General features: G+C 49.2%; 1 protein-coding gene across 1 annotated transcript; it reads right to left on the bottom strand.

The window, feature by feature from the left end:
- Positions 1 to 9,963: 9,963 nt before the first annotated feature.
- SCNN1A (sodium channel epithelial 1 subunit alpha) lies at positions 9,964 to 19,403 on the bottom strand. The gene is made up of 13 exons (XM_038381765.2): positions 18,791 to 19,403; positions 17,759 to 18,156; positions 17,181 to 17,436; positions 15,928 to 16,115; positions 14,895 to 14,995; positions 14,284 to 14,447; positions 13,554 to 13,652; positions 13,271 to 13,388; positions 12,909 to 12,987; positions 12,399 to 12,456; positions 12,207 to 12,262; positions 10,982 to 11,057; positions 9,964 to 10,768 (listed from the first exon to the last, which is right to left on the bottom strand). Exons 1-13 carry the CDS (start codon positions 18,797 to 18,799, stop codon positions 10,442 to 10,444), a joined length of 1,929 nt encoding a protein of 642 aa, XP_038237693.1. The 5' UTR covers positions 18,800 to 19,403; the 3' UTR covers positions 9,964 to 10,441.
- Between the last annotated feature and the right edge of the window lie 1,864 nt (positions 19,404 to 21,267).

Below are 21,267 nucleotides of genomic sequence, written 5' to 3'. Positions count from 1 at the left end.
GTTACTTTTGTTTTTGCTTTAAGCCTTATAAGACTGAAGACTGAGATGTCGTGTCTGTACCTGATGTATATGCCTCTGTTGAGCCTGTTTGTAGCATGGTTGAGAACTTGAGTGAAGAAGAGGTTGAACAGTACAGGAGCAAGGACACAGCCTTGTTTGATCCCATTTGAAATGGGAAAGGAGTCAGTGAATGCACACTGAGCCTCAGGTAGATTGGCTTCCGAGACAGTTTAGGAGGACATGAGCAAAGATTTTTCTAGTGACAGTGATAGGAGAGAGATCCCATGGTAGTTATCACAGACCATTTTGCTGCCTTTATTTTTAAATAAAGGAATAATTGTGGAATCTTTGAACTCTTGTGGCATTTCTTCGTTGTCCCAGATGTCAGTAAGGATCTTCTGGAGTGTTGTTGACGGCATCTTTGGACCAGGAGATTTATATATTTCTGCTGGTATTCCATTTCTGCCTGAGGACTTTCCTGAGCTCATCATACTGATTTCCTTTTCTGTTTCTTCAAGTGAGTGTGGTGAGTCAAGGTGGTGCTGAATAGGTTTTTGAGGTATCTGGTTAATAGCACTTGTTTCAATTGAGGATGGTCTGGTCAGTAGTTGACTGGAGTGTTCAACCCATCTCTGTTCCATGCCTTGTTTTGTCTTTGACTGTCCAGCCATCATGAGTGAACCTGTGCTCACCTTTGAAGGTCCATAGACTAGCTTGAAAGAATCAAATAACTAGTTTCATTTGTTTCTGCATACATTTTGAGTGTTTTCTGCTACCTTCTCCCACCATTTATCTTGTATTGAGTGTAGTTGTTTCCGTGTGTTGCTTTGCAGGTGTTTGAATCTCTCTCTCTTTGGGGTGGACTGAATATTATTTTGCCAGTTTTGGAAAGCCTTTTTTTTCTTTCAAGAGTACTGTGATTTCCTCATAATTTTTCATCAAACCAATTGCAGTGAGCCCTTTTCTTCTGTCTGAGGACATCAGTAGCAGGTTTTTGTATTTGTGACACTCTGTACCTCCTGGGAGAACACCCTGCACCCCTGTGTCCATCCTTATAATATAATTGTGTGGTATCCAGTGCAGTTTGTCATGGTGGGTGTCTTCGGAAGGCTCATGATGCACTGGGCATAGTTCTTATAGTAGTGTTATAGGTTGTAATTTCATGTATATACTTATGACACTGAAAATGTATCCTTGTGGCTTAAAACAAGCCCAGGCAAAGCTCTCCAGGAGCAGAGGGGCAGTTCCCATACATGCTTTGATGAGGTGTGACCAGCTCAGCCCAGCCTCACAGGAACAAAGGACACTGGCCTAGGCAGCAACAAAGGATTTGTTGGACTCTCGAGTGAGTCACTCCCCTTCCCTTGGACAGTTTGGGACTACAATGAGATAATGGTCACCTGACTCTGAAGGGGAGGGTGGGCAAAACCAAGAGGGAAGAAAGAACATGATAAAAGGGGGAGACGTTTGCCATGCTCTCTCTCTCTCTCTCTCTCTCTCTCTCTCTCTTCCACCTCCATCTACTGACACCACCACCACACGACTGAAGTGCTGATCAAAGGGGAGAGCCTGGCTGAAGGGCAACCAGCCAACCTGTGGTGAGAAGCATCTAAGTTTATAAGGGCACTGAAAGTGTTAACATCAGTTTAGAATGCGTTTTGCTTTTATTTCATTTGACCAAATCTGACTGGTTGTGCTTTGACTTGTAATCACTTAATCTATCTTTGTAGTTAATAAATTTATTTATTCTACCTGAAGCAGTACATTTGGTTTGAAGTGTGTCAGACTCCCCTTGGGATAACAAGCCTGGTACATATCAATTTCTTTGTTAAATTGATGAACTCATATAAGTTTGCAATATCCAGCAGGCATAACTGGACACTGCAAGATGGAGGTTCCTAGGGTTGTGTCTGAGACTGGAGATATTGGCTAGTGTCATTGGGTTGCACAATCCAAGCAGCAGCTGACCAAAGGTCCTCACTCATGTCGCTAGGAGCAGCTTACATGCTAGAGGCTGTGCGTGAACAATGGAGGAATGGGGGTTCTCACAACAGAGCATGGTAAGGCTGGCTCCCAGTGTCGAGGATTGAAGTGACCTAGCAGATCAGCGCTCCAGATAACACCAGGAGAGCGTCACAGTACTGTGTCTCTGAATTCCTCCCATGAAACAAGGTTATCACCAAGGTTGGTTTCTAGTGTACTTTGTAGCTTGTCTCGATAGGATGCGTGATTTAATTCAGCAATATCGGGATGTCTTGATTGTTTTTGGCATTTGAGGCATGTGGCCACAATGTGTACATTTAGTATTGACCTAACCATTCTATGATCCATCCAGCATTCTGCTCCATCCACACATGGATCTGGTTATCCAGCCATCCCTTATGTCATATTGTCGGACAATGATGTAATCTATTAGATGCCATTGTTTGCAATGGGGTGCATCCATGTAGTTTTATATTTGTCTGCCTGTCTGAAGATGGTATTTGTAACTGTTTGGGTATATTCTGCACACTTGCTTAGAAGTAGGAATTCTTTTTTCGAATGCCATTTTTTTCCAATGACATTTTGCCAGTTGTCTTTACCTACTTGTGCATTGAAATCTCCTACGATGATTAGTTTATCACTTTGAGGAGTTGACTTGATGAGCGAGTCAAGATCAGAGTAGAACCATTCCTTAGCATCATTGGGGCTTGTTAAGGTGGGCGCATGCACTGATGATGGTAGCAAATCGTGACTTATTTAGCAGTAGCCGGAGTTTCATGAGTCTTTCGTTGATACCTGTTGGAAAGTCTTCAAGACATTGCAAGAGTTTGATCTTGATGACAATTCCCACTCCATGAATTGTGATTCTTTTCCCTTCCAAAAGAAGGTGTAGTCCCCAGCTGGTTCTGTAATAAAGCCCTCGTCTGCCAATCTGGTTTCACTGAGCACTGCAGTGTCAATATCAAACCAGGCTAGGTCTTTTGAAAGGAAAGCTGTTCTTTCAAATTGAGAAGTATCATCTTTGTCTATCATAGTCCTGATGTTTCAAGCTGCAATCTTTTGTGCTCTTCTAGTTATCTTTGGTTTTTGATCGCGCTGAGGATGATCCACCAACTGCAGTAAGCTGACCGGATCTGATTTGGGCAGGCAATGTTTGAGGCACCTTTTCTAGCCCCTTCCCTTACAAAGGGAGAGCAGTGCAATCCTAAAAAGAGCTGCTCTGTCACCTGGCATGTTGCTGAGCTTCCCTGCTGAGCCTTGGGTTAGGGATGGGCCACCAGTGTCCCAGGCCACCTGCATGCAGGCTTGTGGCTACAACGGCCAGTAATCATCTTCACCAGTCACTTTGCCACTCCCCCATTTCCACAGGACTCTTTAAGAGAGATGTGCCTGAATGTATGTGTGAGGTTGATTAAAAGGGGAGAGTTGTTGCACTGGGACAATCCCATTCTCTCGGCGGCTGAAGCTTGGGCCAATGGCATAAAGGCTGTTACTACTGGAGGCTTCTTTAGCTGTAGTGTTTCAGAGTAGCAGCCATGTTAGTCTGTATTCCCACTGAATGCATCTGATGAAGTGAGCTTTAGCTCACGAAAGCTTATGCTCAAATAAATTTTAGTGTCTAAGGTGCCACAAGTACTCCTTTTCTTTTAGCGGTAGTGGATAGCCATGACTTCTATAGTGCCCCATCATGCCTTCCACAATGTGTTGCTGCACTGCTTTTCAAGCTGTTGGACCAATATATGGTCTCTTCCTGCTTGGCTACCAGAACAGTCTTTGTATGCTTGAGAGGACAATCCCTAAATCAGTCAATTTCCACACTTCCTGTTACCCTCCCCTGGTTTAGCCCACCTGCCGAGGTGGCTTATCAGGGTGTGGCCACTGTCGCATACTTACTGCTATGTGGAGTCACGGGTGAGAGCTGGGTGTACAGTGAGGACCAGAGAAGAAAAGAACCACTCAAGGAGTGCGGCATTATTTTGAGGGTAATTAATGTGGAGTTTCCAAAGAGACACTATGGAGGTTTGGAACTGACAGGAACTCGGGTATCCTGACTTCTGAGGGAAAAGAAATGTGTGAGCTGCCAGGGTTGCTAATGTGGATTCTAGATTATTCTTGGCTCATGAGGTGGCAAATGTTTGCAGGAGAGCAAGGAGTAAATCAAGACAGACCCTGCTTGCTCCTGGATGCTAATCTTGCTGCTGAACCCAGTGACGCCCTGCCTGCCAGGGAACCTGCTCCTGCCATGGACCTGCCAGAGGGGGTAGAAGACACTCTGCTGTTCCAGGTAAGCCCTGAGCAGAGGGGAGGAAGTGGTCCAGTGGCAGCCGACCTTGGTCAGCCTGCAGCTTTGGGATCCCTGCTGACTCAGTGGCGGACCACTCTGCCACTGTTAGGGTGCTAGGTTGGGGTCCAGTGGAGTAGGGTGGGCCAGGACTCAACCTGCCACCCCATCCGTGGGGTGGCAGCCTCCCCTCGCCAGGCCCAGTGGCCTGCATGTCTGGAATCTGTGCCAAAGGGAGACCCACATGACTCCTGTTTGAAGTCTTTGGGGGAAGCCCATCAGACTGAGAAGTGCAAAATCTTCAGAGACTTCCACCCAAGGACTACGAAGGAGAGGGACTTTAAGCTAAAATTGCTCCTCATGGAGGTAGTCTTTCGTCCCCAGCCAGCACTTCGGTGCGGAGCATACCAGCCTCCATAAGAGAGGCTGTGGCGCCGAGAAAGCACTCAGACTCCAGAGACCATTGGCAGCATCACTCCCCAGCACCAAAGACCTCCTCTGGTGTGAGTGCCCTGCACCACTCCCATTCACCGGTGCTGCACAAGAAGACCACGGACAGAGGTCACTCTCCCACTAGAGCAGCAGAGCAAGGAGGCACTGAGACACCCTGCTCCAGCTCCTACTCAGCTGGCACCGTCAACTCCAGCCTCACAGGGAGCTCCGTCGAGTCCAGTTCTTGTGGAATCCCCAATATGCAAGTGTCCAGTGGAGGAGTTGGACCTTCCCTCCACTCTGGATCCCTTTGAGGTGGCCAGGGACCTTACAGCAATGGCAGAACAACTGGCGCCACAGAGGCACCATGCCTTATAAGGGCAAGCCAGCAATGATGCTGCTCCACTCCCCTACACCATCTCACTCCTTTGTCGCCGAGGTCTGACTCAGAGGTGTACGTGTCTAGGCGGAGCCAGCACTGCTCTTGGCACCATTCTCGGCACAGCTCCAGACAGGAGGCATAGCCATTGCCTATGATGATATGGCCCACTCCAGTGGCAGGCACTGGCTCTATGGCCCTTCTGGACCCCCTGGGCCTACCACCAAGCCGAAGGGCTGGAGTCCAGATAGTTGTAAGATGTGTCCAAGGCATGGGCCCCTTCATCATGATCTGTAGCCCAGGAACCTCCTCGAGGCCACGAGATCGGCACCGAGGCCACAGCAGGAACTGGCACCGGGTCCGGCACGGGGCCAGAAGCCGACACCGCTCTCAGCACTGCACAAGACGCATTGGCGCAGGGGAATCTCCACGAGCCATAGGGACAGAAGGACCCAGTACCCCCACGGGCATCCTCCTTATCCTCCCCTAAAGAGGCAGTGGCAGGCACATCTACCACGCTGCTGACTATGAACAACACAGCCCACCAGGAGTTACTCAGAATTTGGGCATGCAGGCGAAGGAGATTAAACCCATGGTTGACATTCTGGTGCCTGAAGGTCCCTTGGGGGTAGATTTACTCCTCATTAAGACCCTCCAGAACACTACTAAAGCATTGTGGCAAACACCCGCCTCTCTTCCCTCCATGACCAAATAGGTGGAGAGGAAGTATTTTGTGCCTTCAAAAGGGTATGAGTACCTTTTCACTCACCCTCAGCCGGCCACATTGGTTGTGGCAGCTGCCAATGAAAAGGAAAGGCAAGGGCAACTGGGACCGACTGTCAAGTCCAAGGAGGCGAAGAAACTGGATCTCTTCAGTAGGAAGGTGTATTCTACCAGGGTGGGGGTCCAGCTTTGCATCGCCAACCAACAGGCGGTCCTCGGCCGCTACAGCTTTAACTCCTGGAACACATCCAAATTAAGGAGCTGCTTCTGGCTTGCTCTCATTGAGTTTGCTGCCATTCTCAAGCAAGGCAAGGTCACCTCCTGACAGGCCTCCCTGGATTCTGCAGCTCCATCCCCTTTCAGGCTTGGCTAGCCTCTGTATACAGGCTGAACTGTGACCACCTAGACAAGTTGATCACACTCACTCCTCCAGGTATCAAGTCCCTCCTGTGGTGGCTTGACCTTGCAAGTGGTGTGTGCAGGAGTGCCCTTTTCTTGGCCCCAGCCTTCACTGTCTCTGGTAACGGATGCATCGGCAATGGGTTGGGGGGTGCACCAAGAAAGACTCGGGACTTAAGGTCTGTGGTCGCAAGCAGAACTTTCGCTGCACATCAACATCAGGGAACTACGTGCGGTTTGCCTTGCTTGCCAGACATTTCAAACCTATCTGGAGGGCAGGTGTGTATCAGGGTCCTACCAAATTCATGGCCATGAAGAAGACATCGCGGACCATGAAATCTGGTCTCCCCCCATGAAATCTGGTCTTTCATATGCTTTTACCCTATACTATACAGATTTCATGGGGAGACCAGTGTTTCTCAAATTGGGGGGTCCTGGACAAAAAGGGAGTTGAAGCGGGGGGGGTCACATTATTTAGGGGGGTTGCAGTATTGCCACCCTTACTTCTGCGCTGCCTTTGTAGCTGGCTGGCCAGAGAGCAGTGGCTGTTGGCCGGGCACCCAGCTCTGAAGGCAGCACCCCACCAGCAGCAGCACAGAAGAGTGGCAATACTATACCATGCCACCCTTACTTCTGTGCTGCTGCTGAAGGCAGCTCTTCTATCAGAGCTAGGCTCCTAGCCAGCAGCCACTGCTCACTGCAGTGCCGCCACCAGCAGCCGTGCAGAAGTAAGGGTATCAGTACCGCGACCCACCCTCCCGGACTGTGAAATTGACCAAAATGGACCGTGAATTTGGTAGGGCACTATGTATCAGTATTGACAGACAATACAACAACGAAGTTCTGTATAGATGGACAGGATGGTGCTTGCTCTTCTCCCCGTGCCAGGAAGCCCTCAAGTGGTGGGACTGCATTGCCCACTCGATACATCTGGCGGCATTGTACCTTCCGGGCTCTCAGAACAAACTGGACAATCATCTCAGCAGGTCCTTTCACAACTACGAGTGGTCCTTCTTGATGTCATGATGATGATGTCAGGATCAGCATCTTCCAAAGATGGGGTTTTCCCCAGATAGACCTTTTCGCAACACGGCACAACAGGAAGTGTCAGTAGTTCTGCTCCTTCCTGAATCACAGCCTGGGCTCGTTCATAGATGCCTTTCCCCTCCCTTGGAAGAGGTACCTGCTGCATACATTCCTGCCCTTTCCCCCTCTGCACAAGGTCCTGCTGAAAGCCCAAAGAGAGGGAGCATCAATGATCTTGATAGCACCGGCATGGCCATGACAACACTGGTTCACCACACTTCTAGACGTGTCAGTGGACATGCCTATAGCACTGCCCCTGGTCCCAGACTTGATAACTCAGGACCACGGATGTCTCCAGCATCCCAGTCTAGAGTTTCTCCACCTCACAGCATGGAAACTCCATGGCTAAACCCCTTGGAGCTCACATGCTCAGACTCCGTTAGGGAGGTTCTCCTTGGCAGCCGGAAACCATCCATTCAAGCCACTTATTTGATTAAGTGGAAGAGATTCTTGATTTGGTCACTGCAAAAGGACACTCCACGCCATTACGGTCATAGATTCCCTTTATCCTGGAATATTTACTGCACCTGAAACAGCAAGGCCTGGCAGTGTCGTCAATAAAGGTGCACCTGGCCGCCATCTCAGCTTTCCATCCAGGTTCTGCCGGCTGGTCAGTATTTGCTAAGCCCATGGTTGGCTACTTCCTCAAGGGACTAGATAGATTGTACCCTCAAGTTAGACAGCCAGTCCCCCCCAATTGGGCTCTCAAGGCTGATGGACCCTCCTTTTGAGCCCCTAGCAACATACTCTCTCCTCTGCCTTTCCTGGAAAGTGGTGTTCCTCATGGCTATAACTTCAGCCAAGAGTGTATCTGAGCTTAAGGCCTTGACGTCTGAGCCCTCTTATACTGTTTTTTATAAGGACACGTTAGAGTTGCAGCCACACCCGGCTTTCCTCCCAAAGGTCGTTTCACAATTCCACGTGAATCGGGACATATTTCTTCCAGTGTTCTTCCGTAAGCTGCATTCTAGTAACCAGGAATGGATGCTCCACTCCCTGGATGTCAGACAAGCGTTAGCTTTTTACATTGAGCAGACAAAGCTGTTTTGAAAATCAACTCAGCTCTTCATTGCAATTGCTGTGTGAATGAGGGAGTTTCCGGTTTCATCCCAAAGGATTTCTCAATGGATCACGGCCTGTATCGGGAGGTGCTATGACCTAGCAAAGATACCTTCCTCAGCACTAACAGCGCACTCCCAGAAGAGTGGAGGTTTCCTCAAGAGTGTTCCTGGCACAGATCCCCATTCAAGATATTTGCAGGGCAGCGACGTGGTCATTGATACACACCTTTATATCGCCCTATGCCATTACTCAGGCTAGAGACAATGCTGCATTTGGCAGAGCAGTGCTGCAGTCTGCGACTTGGTGAACTCTGACCCCTCCTCCTACGGACTTCTTGGGAGTCGCCTACTTGGAATCAATATGAGCAAGCACTTGAAGAAAACACTATTACCTACCTCTTGTAACTGTTGCTCTTAGAGATGTGTTGCTTAAATCCATTCCAATACCCACCCTTCTACCCCTCTGTCAGAGCACTGTGGCAAGAAGAAACTGAAGAGGCGGTGGGTCGGCAGGAATCTATATATACCGCCATGAAGTCATGACTCCAAGGGGCTCCACAGCCGACTCAATGGGTACCGCTGGGGGAAAAACCTTCTGATGACTATGCACGTGGTGCGCGGACACCTACTTGGAATGGACATGAGCAACACATCTCAAAGAATAAGAGTTACGAGAGTAGGTAACCTTTTTTTCCCTCAGGGCCAGGATGAAAGAGAACAAGCCACCCCAAAATAGCCAATAGCCCAGGCTAGAGCCAATCTGGCTCTGGCCCCATGAATATTTAATCATTTTATACCGGCTAGAACAGCTCCAACAAGCAGACTGAGCAAGAGACACTGTAACCTGGTGGTTAGGGCTGGGCTCTGAATCAGGCCGAGTAGTGACTTGAAGCTGGGTCTCACATTCCATGGAAGTGCTCTAACCTCTGGGCTATTGGCTATTTTGGGGCAGTTTGCTTTCTCTTGTTTTGGGTTTTTAAAATTTTTTTTAATTCCAAAGGTTTCATTTTTGTTCTGAAGGGGCATGAAAACGAATTTAAAAACCTTGACATTTTTCACAAAGCAAATAACAGAGCCAGTTCAGCATAGCACCCCCAACCCCATGCAGCGGGTATTCTGTGGTTGAACAGATAAGGGATGGGTGGATCAGAGCTGTGGTGGACCTGCACAGTTCTGATTCTGTGCTGCAGCAGCTCAGAGGGACCACTGAAGCACTGTCACAGTTTAGGGCAGCTCTGCAGGCTCTGCATCACTGAGGCTACTTTGGCCCCCACAGCTCCTGATTATAGAAGACATAAGCCAGTGTTGAGACGAATTTAGCCGAGTGTTCAGAAAAGAGATGAGAGGCTGAATGGAGAATTAGAGTGAGGCATATGTTATGCTGCAAAGAAGAGTCTTTATATTGGCCTAAGAGTTGCCTGTGGAAATCTTGAATATTCCAGACCTCATACCAGGATCCATGCAGGAACCCCCCCACTCCCCCAAGCAACCCAGAGTTGGGAAGCAGTATCTAGTCTCCTGCACAGTCCTCCAGAGGGTGAGGCATTTGTGCACGCTAGTACCCCTTGGGTTCTAGACACCTCATCCCTGTCCACTGTCAGGTATACACAGAAGAGCCTAATTTTTCCTGGTCGCACACCTTCATTAGGTTTTTATTCTTTTAAACAGTTACAGACCAGAGTGGCCACGTTCTTGGGTGCAGAGAAGTGTGTGTGTGTGTGTGTGTGTCGAACGGGGCTGAGTCAATATCCCCCACATATGCTGTCTCTTCCTATCAGTGGTGACTCTACAGCAAATGTGGCTAAGGACATTGTCATCTGTATTGTGGGAGATGACTGCATGGTTTACCATCAGCAGGGAATATAAACTAACTTTCTCCTCACCCCCCAACACTGCAGTCAGCTGCCTCCTGACTGAGTGTCATGATTGAGGTGATGGAAGCTCTGCATCAGCATGATAGAAATGCAGCTGAGCTGTAGCACCAAACAGGAAATAAGTCCCTGCTCCAAACTGCTGCATGTCTTCAGACCCAAGTGTATAATCTGTGGTGTGGGACATGAAACTCCTCGACCTCAGTGTGCTACCCCGTCACAATTGTCACTCCAGTCCAATCTCTGCATCCTTGTCCCGCCCATGCAGTTCTGGGCTGTTGTTGGAGGGCAGCGTAGTCACCACAGCCTCGACAGTGAAGCCATGTGGAGCACTGGGGGCAGAGGGCTCGGGCTGGAAGGCAGTGTTGTCATGAGCACCTGCGGGTCGCACAGCAGAGGCCAGTAGCTGACAGGAGCGGAGCCACTGGAACGAGAGGATGAAGGTGATGGCAATGAAATCCAAAATCAGCTCAGCGAGCTCCACCACAGAAAGAACAGAAGAACCAAACCAGAGACTCCACTGATTCCCCAGCTGGGAGAGCAGCGTCACCACCTGCAAGAGAGAGATGGGGGTAGTGAGAATTGTGTCTGCATGGGGATGCTTGTATTCCTACTTGCTGCCATGATCGCCCCCTGAGAGCATCCACAGCTGGGGCTTTATTCTCATCTCCAGTCCTGCCACAGGAGGAGAAATGTAGAAGTCAGGGATGTTCCTGGAGGCAGAGGGTCATAAGGGGGAGGGGCAGCTGGAGGATGAGGTATATACCGTGAAGGCAGGAGACTCCCCATTGGTTTTATACTTCCATTCCTCAAAAAATATGTTCACTTTGGCCACTCCGTTCCTGTTAATAAGAGAAAGAGATGAGTGACTCTAATCCTGCAACCCCTGTATGGGAGCATATGCTCCTTATCCTGCAAGTACACCAAACCTTTAATCTTCTAACCCTGCAGTTCCCCTATCTGGCAGCCCACTTAACACTCACACCTGCAGTCTGCCCAAAATCCAGTGCAGCTGGCCATACCTACAGCATTCCTCTGAGATTCCTCCCAGATTTAGGATCCCTCCAACCTATGACACCCACAAACTCCCACCCAACCCGCAAGCTTTTATCACTCCACACGCTTCAGTAGAGGGGTGTGTGCAGGAATTTAAATTAGACCCCTTTTGGGGGTGGGCACAAAGCTCACTTGCCCCAGGAGTAGCTCACTGCCCCCCTTCCCCATCTCCAGGGCTGTGGCATGGAGAGAGAACTCCTTCCCCTACCCCTGGAGCTGTGGCTCTCCCTGCTGGGGGAGTACTATGTCCCTTGGTGATTATTAGGGGGGCCTGTGCCCCTGCTTGCTCCCCACCTTGCGCACACTCCTTCGGTGCAACAGCTCCAAACTTACTACTGCACCAAACTCACATCTGTCCTTCTCCCAAACTTAGAGTACCTCCACATTTTCAATTTGATTCCCCAAGTTCACAATCCCTGCCCAAGACTTCACCTCCAACATTACATCAGTCCCTTGTCCAGGGATCCTCCCAATCGTTCTTCCAATCTCTAGACCTGGCCCCCTAACCCACTCCCCAAATCTCAAATTACCACTGGATGAAGTCCATTGGTCTGGTCCCAGGCCCCTGACAACACTCCTACCCCATTACTAGGCAAGACTGAGCCTGGTCCCAGGCTCCTAAAGCCTTTTGTCTTCCCCCTCACTAGGTCTGTCTCTGGGTCTAGCCCTGGGCCCCCAAATTTCCACCTATCTCTGTGACCAGGTAAGTCAGGCTCTCCTGTCTCCCCATCACTGGGTCATTCTTCCTGTCTGGCCCTGCACTCCTGGACCCCTGCTTCTCTCCCTACCTGATTTGATCTCTGTGCTTGTTCCCAGGCCCCTAATCACCTCCATTTCTACCCATCATTGGTTCATCTGGGCCCAGGCCCCAACCCCCAACCTCATTATCACTAGGTCCCATCTCTGGTCCTGAGCCCCAGTTCTGGAGCTCTCACCTCTTGGATGTGATATTGTACTTATTCTGTTGGGACAGCATATGAAACACCCAATCCTGAAAGGAAAGCACAAAAAGCTTTATAGATCTACACCACTCTGATCCCAGCCTCCCCTTGTTGAGGGTTAATAAATGGTGGGACAGGTCTGCATCCTGGGTCTGGTGGAATTACCACAGGAAGCAATATCTTTACCTCGGAAACAGTGGAAGGCCAGTGGGAGTGTCCAGCTGACAGCTGATATTCGGTCACCCTGGAGGAAGACACATCTATTCTTAACAGGAAGGGCTATTGGATCGACAAGGTCCAGTCTCAGCACAGCAACCTCAGCAACGGGGAACTTTCTCCAGATCTAGCACTTCTGCCCTACTCCTTACAGGGCTGCCTCCTGAATGTAGCCAGACTGCAATATCCAGGAGCTCTTCCCCTCCCAGCCAGCATTTTTGCTCTACTAACTTTGCTTCCTGCTTGGTGAGACCAGATTGAAGTATCTTTCTGGATGTTTAGTTGATCAAACACTATTTGCCCCATATAATTGAATGGTTTGGCAAATCAAATTCTCAGCCATTCAGTCAGCTCTAGGAATGAGACACACATAGGACTGGAAGTGATCTACTGGGTCAAGTCCAGTCCCCTAAGATCTCAGGCAACTATGCCATATAATGGTGTTCATAAAACCCTAGTTTTTATCCCACTGAGACTTACTCGCAAGGTTTCCGACATTTGCTGAAACAGCCCAGAACATTGGATTTGAATTCGACCTGGAGTTTGTAATAACAGTGACCTGAGTAGGGGAGAGAGAAAACCAAAGTGAGCTCACCCTATGTGTACAGGGAAGAGCACTTCTGGGGAATGTACATGGGTGATGCAGGCCCAGAATAAGGTAGCTTCCTTGGAAGGGCTGAGAGCTCCAAAGAAGGAATCCTCTGGAGGACTTAAACAGGAGAGGGGGGGAGCTGATAGCAGGGGATAATGGGAGAGTCTCAGTGTTAGGGGGTTGGAATGGGTAGGTTCAGGAAGGCTTGGGGGTTCATTTATATAATTCCTTCTGCGCCATCAGCACTTACCCCATGCTATATGCTTAGTGTAGTCGCAATACTCCGCTCCAGAGGGTAAGGGATAGAAGTAATATGCACAGCCACAGCGTTCTACCATACTGATTTGGAAACAGGAACGAATGCAGACCTGGGAGGCATGAGAGAAGAGGAGAGCTCAGCAAGGGAATCCTCACATCCCAGCATAACCAGGTCCAGAAAAAAGATGAGATCTACTCATGGCAGGGAATGGCTGAGATTGTTTCCCAAGGAGAGTGGGGACAGGTCTGGGATAGGACCAGTGGTGATGGATTACCTGCTCAGTGTAATGGGATGGGTACAGGTTCTGCACTAGCACATCACTGCCATCTTCAGTACAGTCACTGTAGCTGCCCCCAAGACGCATTGTCGTCTCCTGACAACAAACATCAGCTTGTCAATCTTAGAGTCAGAGAATTTAAGGCCAGACAGGACCACAAGATCACCCAGTCTTACTGCCTCCGTATGACAGGCCACTAACACCCCCCCCAGCACCCACACACTAAACCCAACACCTGAAATTGTACCAAGGTATTACAGCCCTCAGGAGAATGAGCTATTATGTGCCTCAGGCAGATAGCTGGGACTGAGGTGCACCAATGCCCAAAGCCCTACAATGGCAGGGAATTGATGAAGTGACACATACCTATGCTCCTGGTGCCTCCCCTTTCTGCCTGCTGCCCTGTAGTGCCATCCACCCGCAATCAATAATAGATACGATGGTAATAACCTCCCACTCATCACTCTCATCTCATGCCACCAACTCCTTCTTGCTTTCCCCCTTTTCCAGCCCTTCCCTGATTAGTAATAACTCCCAAGGTAATGTCCTCCCTCTCAGTCCCACCAGGTGTTGCCACCCTCTAGGGTTAACTTTTCTGCTCCCCACATCCTAGTTCCATGGCAACCCTTCTGCTCCCTACTGACAATCTTGTGCTGACACAAGTCTTCATGCAGGTACACAGTGAAGCCCATGCCACCTCTTCCCTCGTTCTACCTCCCCCACATACCTTTCTCATGCTGATAGAGGTCTCCATACCCGGACGCACATTGAAGCCCCCATCGTCCATGAAGGCTGGTTCATTCTGCTCATGGACCATCACCCGGGCTCCTGTCACTGTGGATAGCAGTGGGATATAGTCGTTCTGCTCTGTGCGCACTAGCAGAGAGAGGCCTGTAGAGATTTCAGAGAGTGAGGAGGGATCAGGGCCAGTCACTGGGGTGGGACAGCAGAGAGATCACAACTGGGCTAGTGGTGGAGGAGGCAGAGAGCGGGGGGATCACAGCTGAGCCAGAAAAGAAAAGGGGTTCAGGGCTGGGCCTGAGTTGAGCAGAATGTAAGGGGGTCATGCCTGGGGGGAGGCAAAGAGTTGGGAATCAGGGCTGGAGGTGGCAGAGAACGGATTGCAAAGCCAGGCCTGGAGAAAGCAGAATGTGGGGAGGCCTGAACTTCTGGCACTCCAAACTCACATGGGTCATGGTGGGGGATGCAATCCACCATCACACAGGGGAATAAGCAGAGCAGGATCTTGGTGCTCACAGTTCTCTCCCACCCCCCAAACCCTCCTATTCTAGATATACACCTGAATGGGTTGTCCCCACCTGCTACAGGGACCCTCACCATTATTGATCCCAGGCAGGGATGACGTCCACAGGCTGCTATTGCCATCATTGAATGTGTAGCAGTTCCCATAAATAGGGTGATGGAAATGGGTGTAATTCCTGGGAAAGAAATGGAAATATTCAGATTAGGGCATCCAGGCATGTGGGGAAAATCCCCAAGAGATGATGAGGGACAGGGTATTCTAAAAGGAACCATTCTTTGTACCACCCTATAGAGAGAAACTGAAAGCAATACAGAAGAGTAGTGTCTGTAGTGTAAACAAGCCCTGAGAAATGGGTCAGAGCAAAGTTATTTAGCAAGGTGCTGAAAATGACTTCTGAAGCTGAAGAGCTGTTCGATTCCTCATGTTGCTAACTCTGGAGGACCAAAACTGGTGTTAGCAGCAGTGGGATATTTTTATAAAATCTCCTTAATATAGGCCTGGCTTTAAATTCTCCCGCCTCTTCTCCATCCTCATGGATAAGATATTAATTTGATTGCCCCTTTGGGAATCATTTAAATGTAAACTATAACACCGGGAACTGGCTTGTTTCTTACTATTCTTTCTACAGCAGCTGCCCCTCCTTCCTCTTCCTGTAAGGATATGTGTCTGTGGGCTTTGGTATACACAAACATGGTACCACTTTTAATTACATCAGTATAGTTAAAGTGATACAACCCCCTACTGTGGACTCAGTTACACCAGTATAAAGATTCCTTTATACAGTATAACTGCACCCAAACTAGTGTATGTACCTGAATCACAATTTCAGTTATCTGAAACAAAGGGAAAAGAGCACAGGAACTTTCTCATGGCACTTAGGGGTCAATGAACCTGAGGAGCCAAAACCCCAAGGGCAGGACCCAGAGCCAATCACTTGAGATTATGAGATCCAGGAGCCCCAGGAATTGAACAAGGGAGAATGCCCCAGCCTTGGGCCCTGGCAGTGGGTGTAACTGTTCTCCAGCAGTAGTGTCTTGGCTTCTCCTTGTACCCAGCAAGGAATGCAGAGGTTGTTAAGATGGGATATTGGAGCCTCTCAGCACTCACGCCTTGTCACATGGAACCTCATTGAAGCGGCAAGCATAGATGAAGTTCTCAAAATTGGACTCATCCAGGGCCTTTGTGTTAGGCATCCGTGCCAAAATGTTGATGTAGTGGAAACTGTACCACTCACGCACGGCATCTACACCTGATGAATACGTCTGATGAAAACAATCCTCATTCGTCTCGTTGCACTGCAAGAGAAACATCAGCCATCTCAAGGAACACAAGTCCATGAGGAGGGATGAGGGGGTATACTAGTCCTCCCCTTCCCCCCCCTCCTGCCACCCCGAACATGGACAGGAAATAAATTCAGATTATACTTGACAAGTGCAGCTAACAGACATAAGGGGAACCCCTTCCCCACAACCCCAGATCCTCAATGGGAGGGAAACTCCTGGACAGGGGGAATGAACAAGAGACTGAGGAAGCAGCAAACAAACCACAGTGGAGTTATTGCAATGAGCTGTGCAAAAAATGAGATTGTGGAGTATACATAGCAGCTTTCAATTCTGGAACAGGGAGTCCCTCTCTGTGGGTGTATTTACACCTTGGTGTAAACTTAAAATTTAGATCAAACTAGCTACATCACTCAGATGTGCGAAAAATTCAAACCCTAAGCGCTGTAGTTAAATTCACCTAGCCCCGGTGTACACACGGCTAGGTTGAGGGAAGAATTCTTCTATTGATGTAGCTACTATCACTCGGGGAGGGAAACTACCTATATTGACAGAAAAAACCCTTCCATTGATGTAGGAAGCATCTACACTACGGTCCTACAGCAGCACAGCTGCAGTTGTGCCATGGAGCACCTGTAGTGTAGACATGCCCTAGCCTAGTGTAGAGTTTGCTCCTGCTGGAACTCTAGTTAATTGATTGATGGTTGAGTATGCTCTAGAGCAGTGCTACTCAAAGTGGTGGTCCGCGGACCGGTGCTGGTCCACGAGCCATCGGCTGCCGGTCTGCATGCACATTGGAAAAAAAAATTGCCGGCCCCCACATCAGATAGCTTGAGAAGCACTGCTCAAGAGAATGGATGGAGAAGGGGGACAATCCTTCCCTCGATCCGTTAGGGAGAGGCTGGGAGTTGAAAGGCTTTTTTCAGCTCTTAACGTCTTTCATTAGTAGCAGCAACAACAACTTCACCAGATTTCCAGACAGTGGAGGGTGGAGCCGACACTGGTACGAGAGGATCTAATGAGAGATTAGGAGCTAGGCAAAGTTTGTAGAGTACAGGAGAGAGAGGGACCTATTCTCACCAGGATGAAGCCAATTTTCCAGTCACTTTTGTCCACTGGAGGACTGTTCCCCTTCAGGCTTGCTGGTTCATCACGCTTGTGTCTCCTCAGTGGGTGGCGCTGGACATGGTGGGATAGGCTCCTTGGGCTACGTTTCCGGGAGGACTGGGTTGCCCAGTTGCTTTGTACCAGAGACATGTTGTAGTTATACAGGTCCATTAGTGTCTGATGGGTGATACGATCCAGTTCATCCAGCTCCTTCTGGACAGCACTGTATCTGTGAGATGGAGAGTTAGGGCTTGTCTCTATTTGGAAATTTCCCACTATAGGTATACTTACACTATAATACTTATTTGCCTATAGCTAGACAGGTATAAGTCCCCATGTGGGAATAAAAGTCACTATTCAGATATAATTACTCTGCTACCAAATTGTAGTGGAATAGTTATTCCAGTATAGCTATGTAGGGAAATTTACACATATAAACAAGCCCTTAGTATCTCAATATCACCTGTAGGGGCACTGGGTACTTCTCCTGATCCAGTAGGAGTACAATACACAATATATATACCTGTAGGCCCTAGGAGTTTGCCTCATACCTGTAGGGGTTGAGAGTGCACAGTGTGACAGCAGGGAAGGTCAGCTTGTCTGAGTTGAGGTTAAGGTTCAGGTTGACAGGGAAGCTGAAGTACTGCCTGTAGAGGATCCCAAATTGCCAGTACATTAGGCCAAAGGTGAGGAAGAAGAGCACAGACCAGAAGGCTGTCTTCATTTTGTTCCTCTTGGAGCAGACTAAGCGGATGGCTCCATGGATGGTTGTGTTGTTACAGAAGAACTGGAAGAGTTCATGGTATGACTTGTGGAACTCAATGAGGCCCTGACACTCCTTCTCCAACTTCTCTGCCTCTTCCTCCACCTTCTGCTGCTTCTCTGCTTCCTGTTTACATCTCCTCAGCCTCTCCCCCGCTGGCACTTTCTCTGCCTTCACAGCTACAACCTATGACACAATAAGCTTGGAATCAGGCAATATATAGGTATCAGTTATGTCTACCATGACCCACCTAACTCAGGAAGCCCTTCTGGGCTGGGACCCTTCAGCCCCTCCACATCCCATCTTCCTCCACATTCAAGCTGTTCCACACACACACTCCTATCCTCTCCCACACTCTGGCCCCTCCACACACACCTCCATTCTCCCCCATGCCCTGGCCCCTCCACACACACCCCCATTCTCCCCCATGCCCTGGCCCTTCCACACACGCGCCCATTCTCCCCCATGCCCTCCCCCCTCCCCCATGCCTGGGCCTGTTCTCACACACCTGCCATCCTCCCTCACAATCCGGTCCCTCTTCACATACACTATCCTCCCCCATATCCCAGCCCTTCCACACAGATACACACACCTCTATCCTCCCCCACGCCCAAGAGTCTCCACACACACACCCTATCCTCCCCCACACCTCAGCCCTTCCCCACACACTCCCTCCATCTCTCCCCTACCCCAGTCTCTCCATACACGCACCCAGACCCCCTCCCTCCAGCATCCACTCTGTAGAAACCCCACTGCACCCTTCTTCAGAGGGTGGTGTTTAAAAGCAAGCTTAGAAGCAACTGAGTAGAAAGACACTAACTTGATGCATGTTGGTCTATGATGCTGTTTCCACTGAGCTATGTGGACTCCACTCTCCTTGGAAATAGGGTCTCCCTTTGGTGTTGTCCTCCTGTGGGAGTTTCTTTCTCCTAAGTGAGATCTGTGCTCTGCTGTGCCCTGGTCTCAGACTCCCGGCTCTGCCTCCTGGCAGCTGCTTTGCCTTGGTGGTTAGGATTAGACTGGTTTCTTTCCAGCTCAATCTGGCAACCTGTCCTGCTCCTGCCCTCCCAGCCGCTCCCTGCCTCCCGCTCCCTGCCTCCGCAGTTCTGGGGAAAAAGAAAAGCCTCATTAGCATCTCAATATCTCAGTTCCTAGAGAAAAGGGAGATGGGCGGGGTAGGGGGAGAGCAAGGGGTGGAAAAGGGCAGTCTGAGAGGGTACAGGCGGGGGGGGGCTGGGAGAGGAAGGGGGGACAAACAGACACTAGTAAAGCCCCGGGAGTAGCCCGTGTTGACTGAGGACCACTGTAGAAAAAATAATTTTGTGGTCTGGGGCTTTCACTGGGGGCTTGGGGTGGCAGCAGCTCTGATCAGCAAAGAGAGGATTCAGGTACACAAGTGTGCAGCCTCAGGAGCCTCTCTCTGCTGAAACAACAGGGTGGGGCTTTGAAATAGCTGAGCCCTTTTAAGTAAAGGACACAAGCACCCCACCCATCCTTCTGACTCCCTGGGCTGCAGTCTCAGAGCAAACTGATACTGACACCCAAAAGCCAGCTGGCAACCTCGCTTGCACCTCCCCCGCTCCCTGCAGAAGGGCGGAGGAAGAGGTAAGTAGCACTGGCTGCTCCCAGGTAGGGCTGCAGACTGCTCCGAGAGCATTACATTATGTCCCTCCCCCTGCCCCTTCTCCTGAGCTGGGAACATAATGTCCCAGCAAGAGGAGAAAGGAAGAAAAAAATGTTGGCAGCAGTGTCTCAAGGACATGGGGACAAGTAATGCAACAGTAACAGCAGCTACCTGAGCTGGACACACTCTCCTGTACCCCACCAGGCTGGGCCAAGGCCTTGGCTCAGGACAGGTACTGTAGGGGTCTCCCCAGTTACCAATTTCCAGGCCAATCCAGGGGTCTGGACTCCTAGCCTGTCCCTTTAGAGCTCTCAACCATCTTCAGTGCTCTTCAACCCCAGGAGGACATAACCTGTGGGAGCTAGCAGCATTGAAGGAGGGACTCTTAAGTCCCAGGAATCCAACACTGACTGTCATTCAACACAGGACTGTGAGGCAGTAGTATTCTAATAAACACCCTAGCTGAGACTAGAGCATTGTGCTAGGCACTGTAAAAACACTTAAGAAGTACTTGAAGAGATTACAGTTAAAGTAGAAAAGGCAGAATTATTATCCCCATTTTGCAGATGGGGAATTGAGGCACAGAGAGATTAAATCTGTGCCCAAGGTCACACAGGGAGTTTGTAGCAGCCCTAAGACCTAATCTAAATCCTAGTGCAATGTTTTAACCACAAAAACATCTTTCCTCTCAAAAATCATTGCCTTCTAATCCCAGCTGTGGGAAGGGATTGGCATCTACTGGGCTATCGGCAAGGAGATTTGAAGTTGGGACTCCCCGGCTATGTCTACACTGCGTGCCTTACACTGACACAGCTGTGCTGCTACAATCATGTCGTTGTAAAGTACGCAGTAGTGGCCTATAAGGTAGGCTATAATCAATTGATTGGTCTTGTTAAGAGTTGGTATGGCAACCCCCATTTTTTCATGTTCTCTCTCTCTCTCTCTATATATATATCTTCCTACTGTATTTTCCACTGCATGCATCTGATGAAGTGGGCTTTAGCCCACAAAAGCTTATGCTCAAATACATTTGTTAGTCTCTAAGATGCCACAAATACTCCTCATTCTTTCTGCTGATACAGACTAACATGGCTACCACTCTGAAACTTGTCACAGTATAGCCGCTCTTTGTCATCAGGAGAGAGCTCTCCCACCAACAAAATAAAACCACCCTCAACGAGGGGCAGTAGCATCTCCAGCTGACAAAGCACTGTCCATACTGGCGCTTTTCATTGGTAAAACTTTTGTTAGGCAGGGGTGTGTTTTTCACATGAAAAAGTTTTACCTATGAAAGTACAGTGTAGACATATCCATAGATACTATTTGCAGCTCTGAAAGTTTTTCAGTATATTCCAAGGTGTGAATTTAAACTTATGTAGTTATGTTGGTATAACTCTTGGTGTTGACACTGTTATTCTGCTGCCTGTTTTTCAATTTAGTTTTTGTTATTTGGGAAGGATTAAAGCTATACTGGAAAATGTTACTCGTACACCATGAGTGTGTCCACTCCAGGTAAAGGCAATGGGAGCACTACATCTGTATAACTATATTGGTATAATCAGTAAACCTTTCACATATAGACAAGCCTTAACTCACTGTGCCTTTGATCAAGTCTCTCACTCTCCTTGTATTTCAGTTTCCCCAACTATCTAATCCTCTCTTCCCAGGAAGCT

The sequence above is a fragment of the Dermochelys coriacea genome, chromosome 1 (genome assembly GCF_009764565.3).
Source record: "Dermochelys coriacea isolate rDerCor1 chromosome 1, rDerCor1.pri.v4, whole genome shotgun sequence".
Taxonomy (NCBI): Eukaryota; Metazoa; Chordata; order Testudines; family Dermochelyidae; genus Dermochelys; species Dermochelys coriacea.
This window is presented reverse-complemented; position numbering and strand designations above follow the sequence as displayed.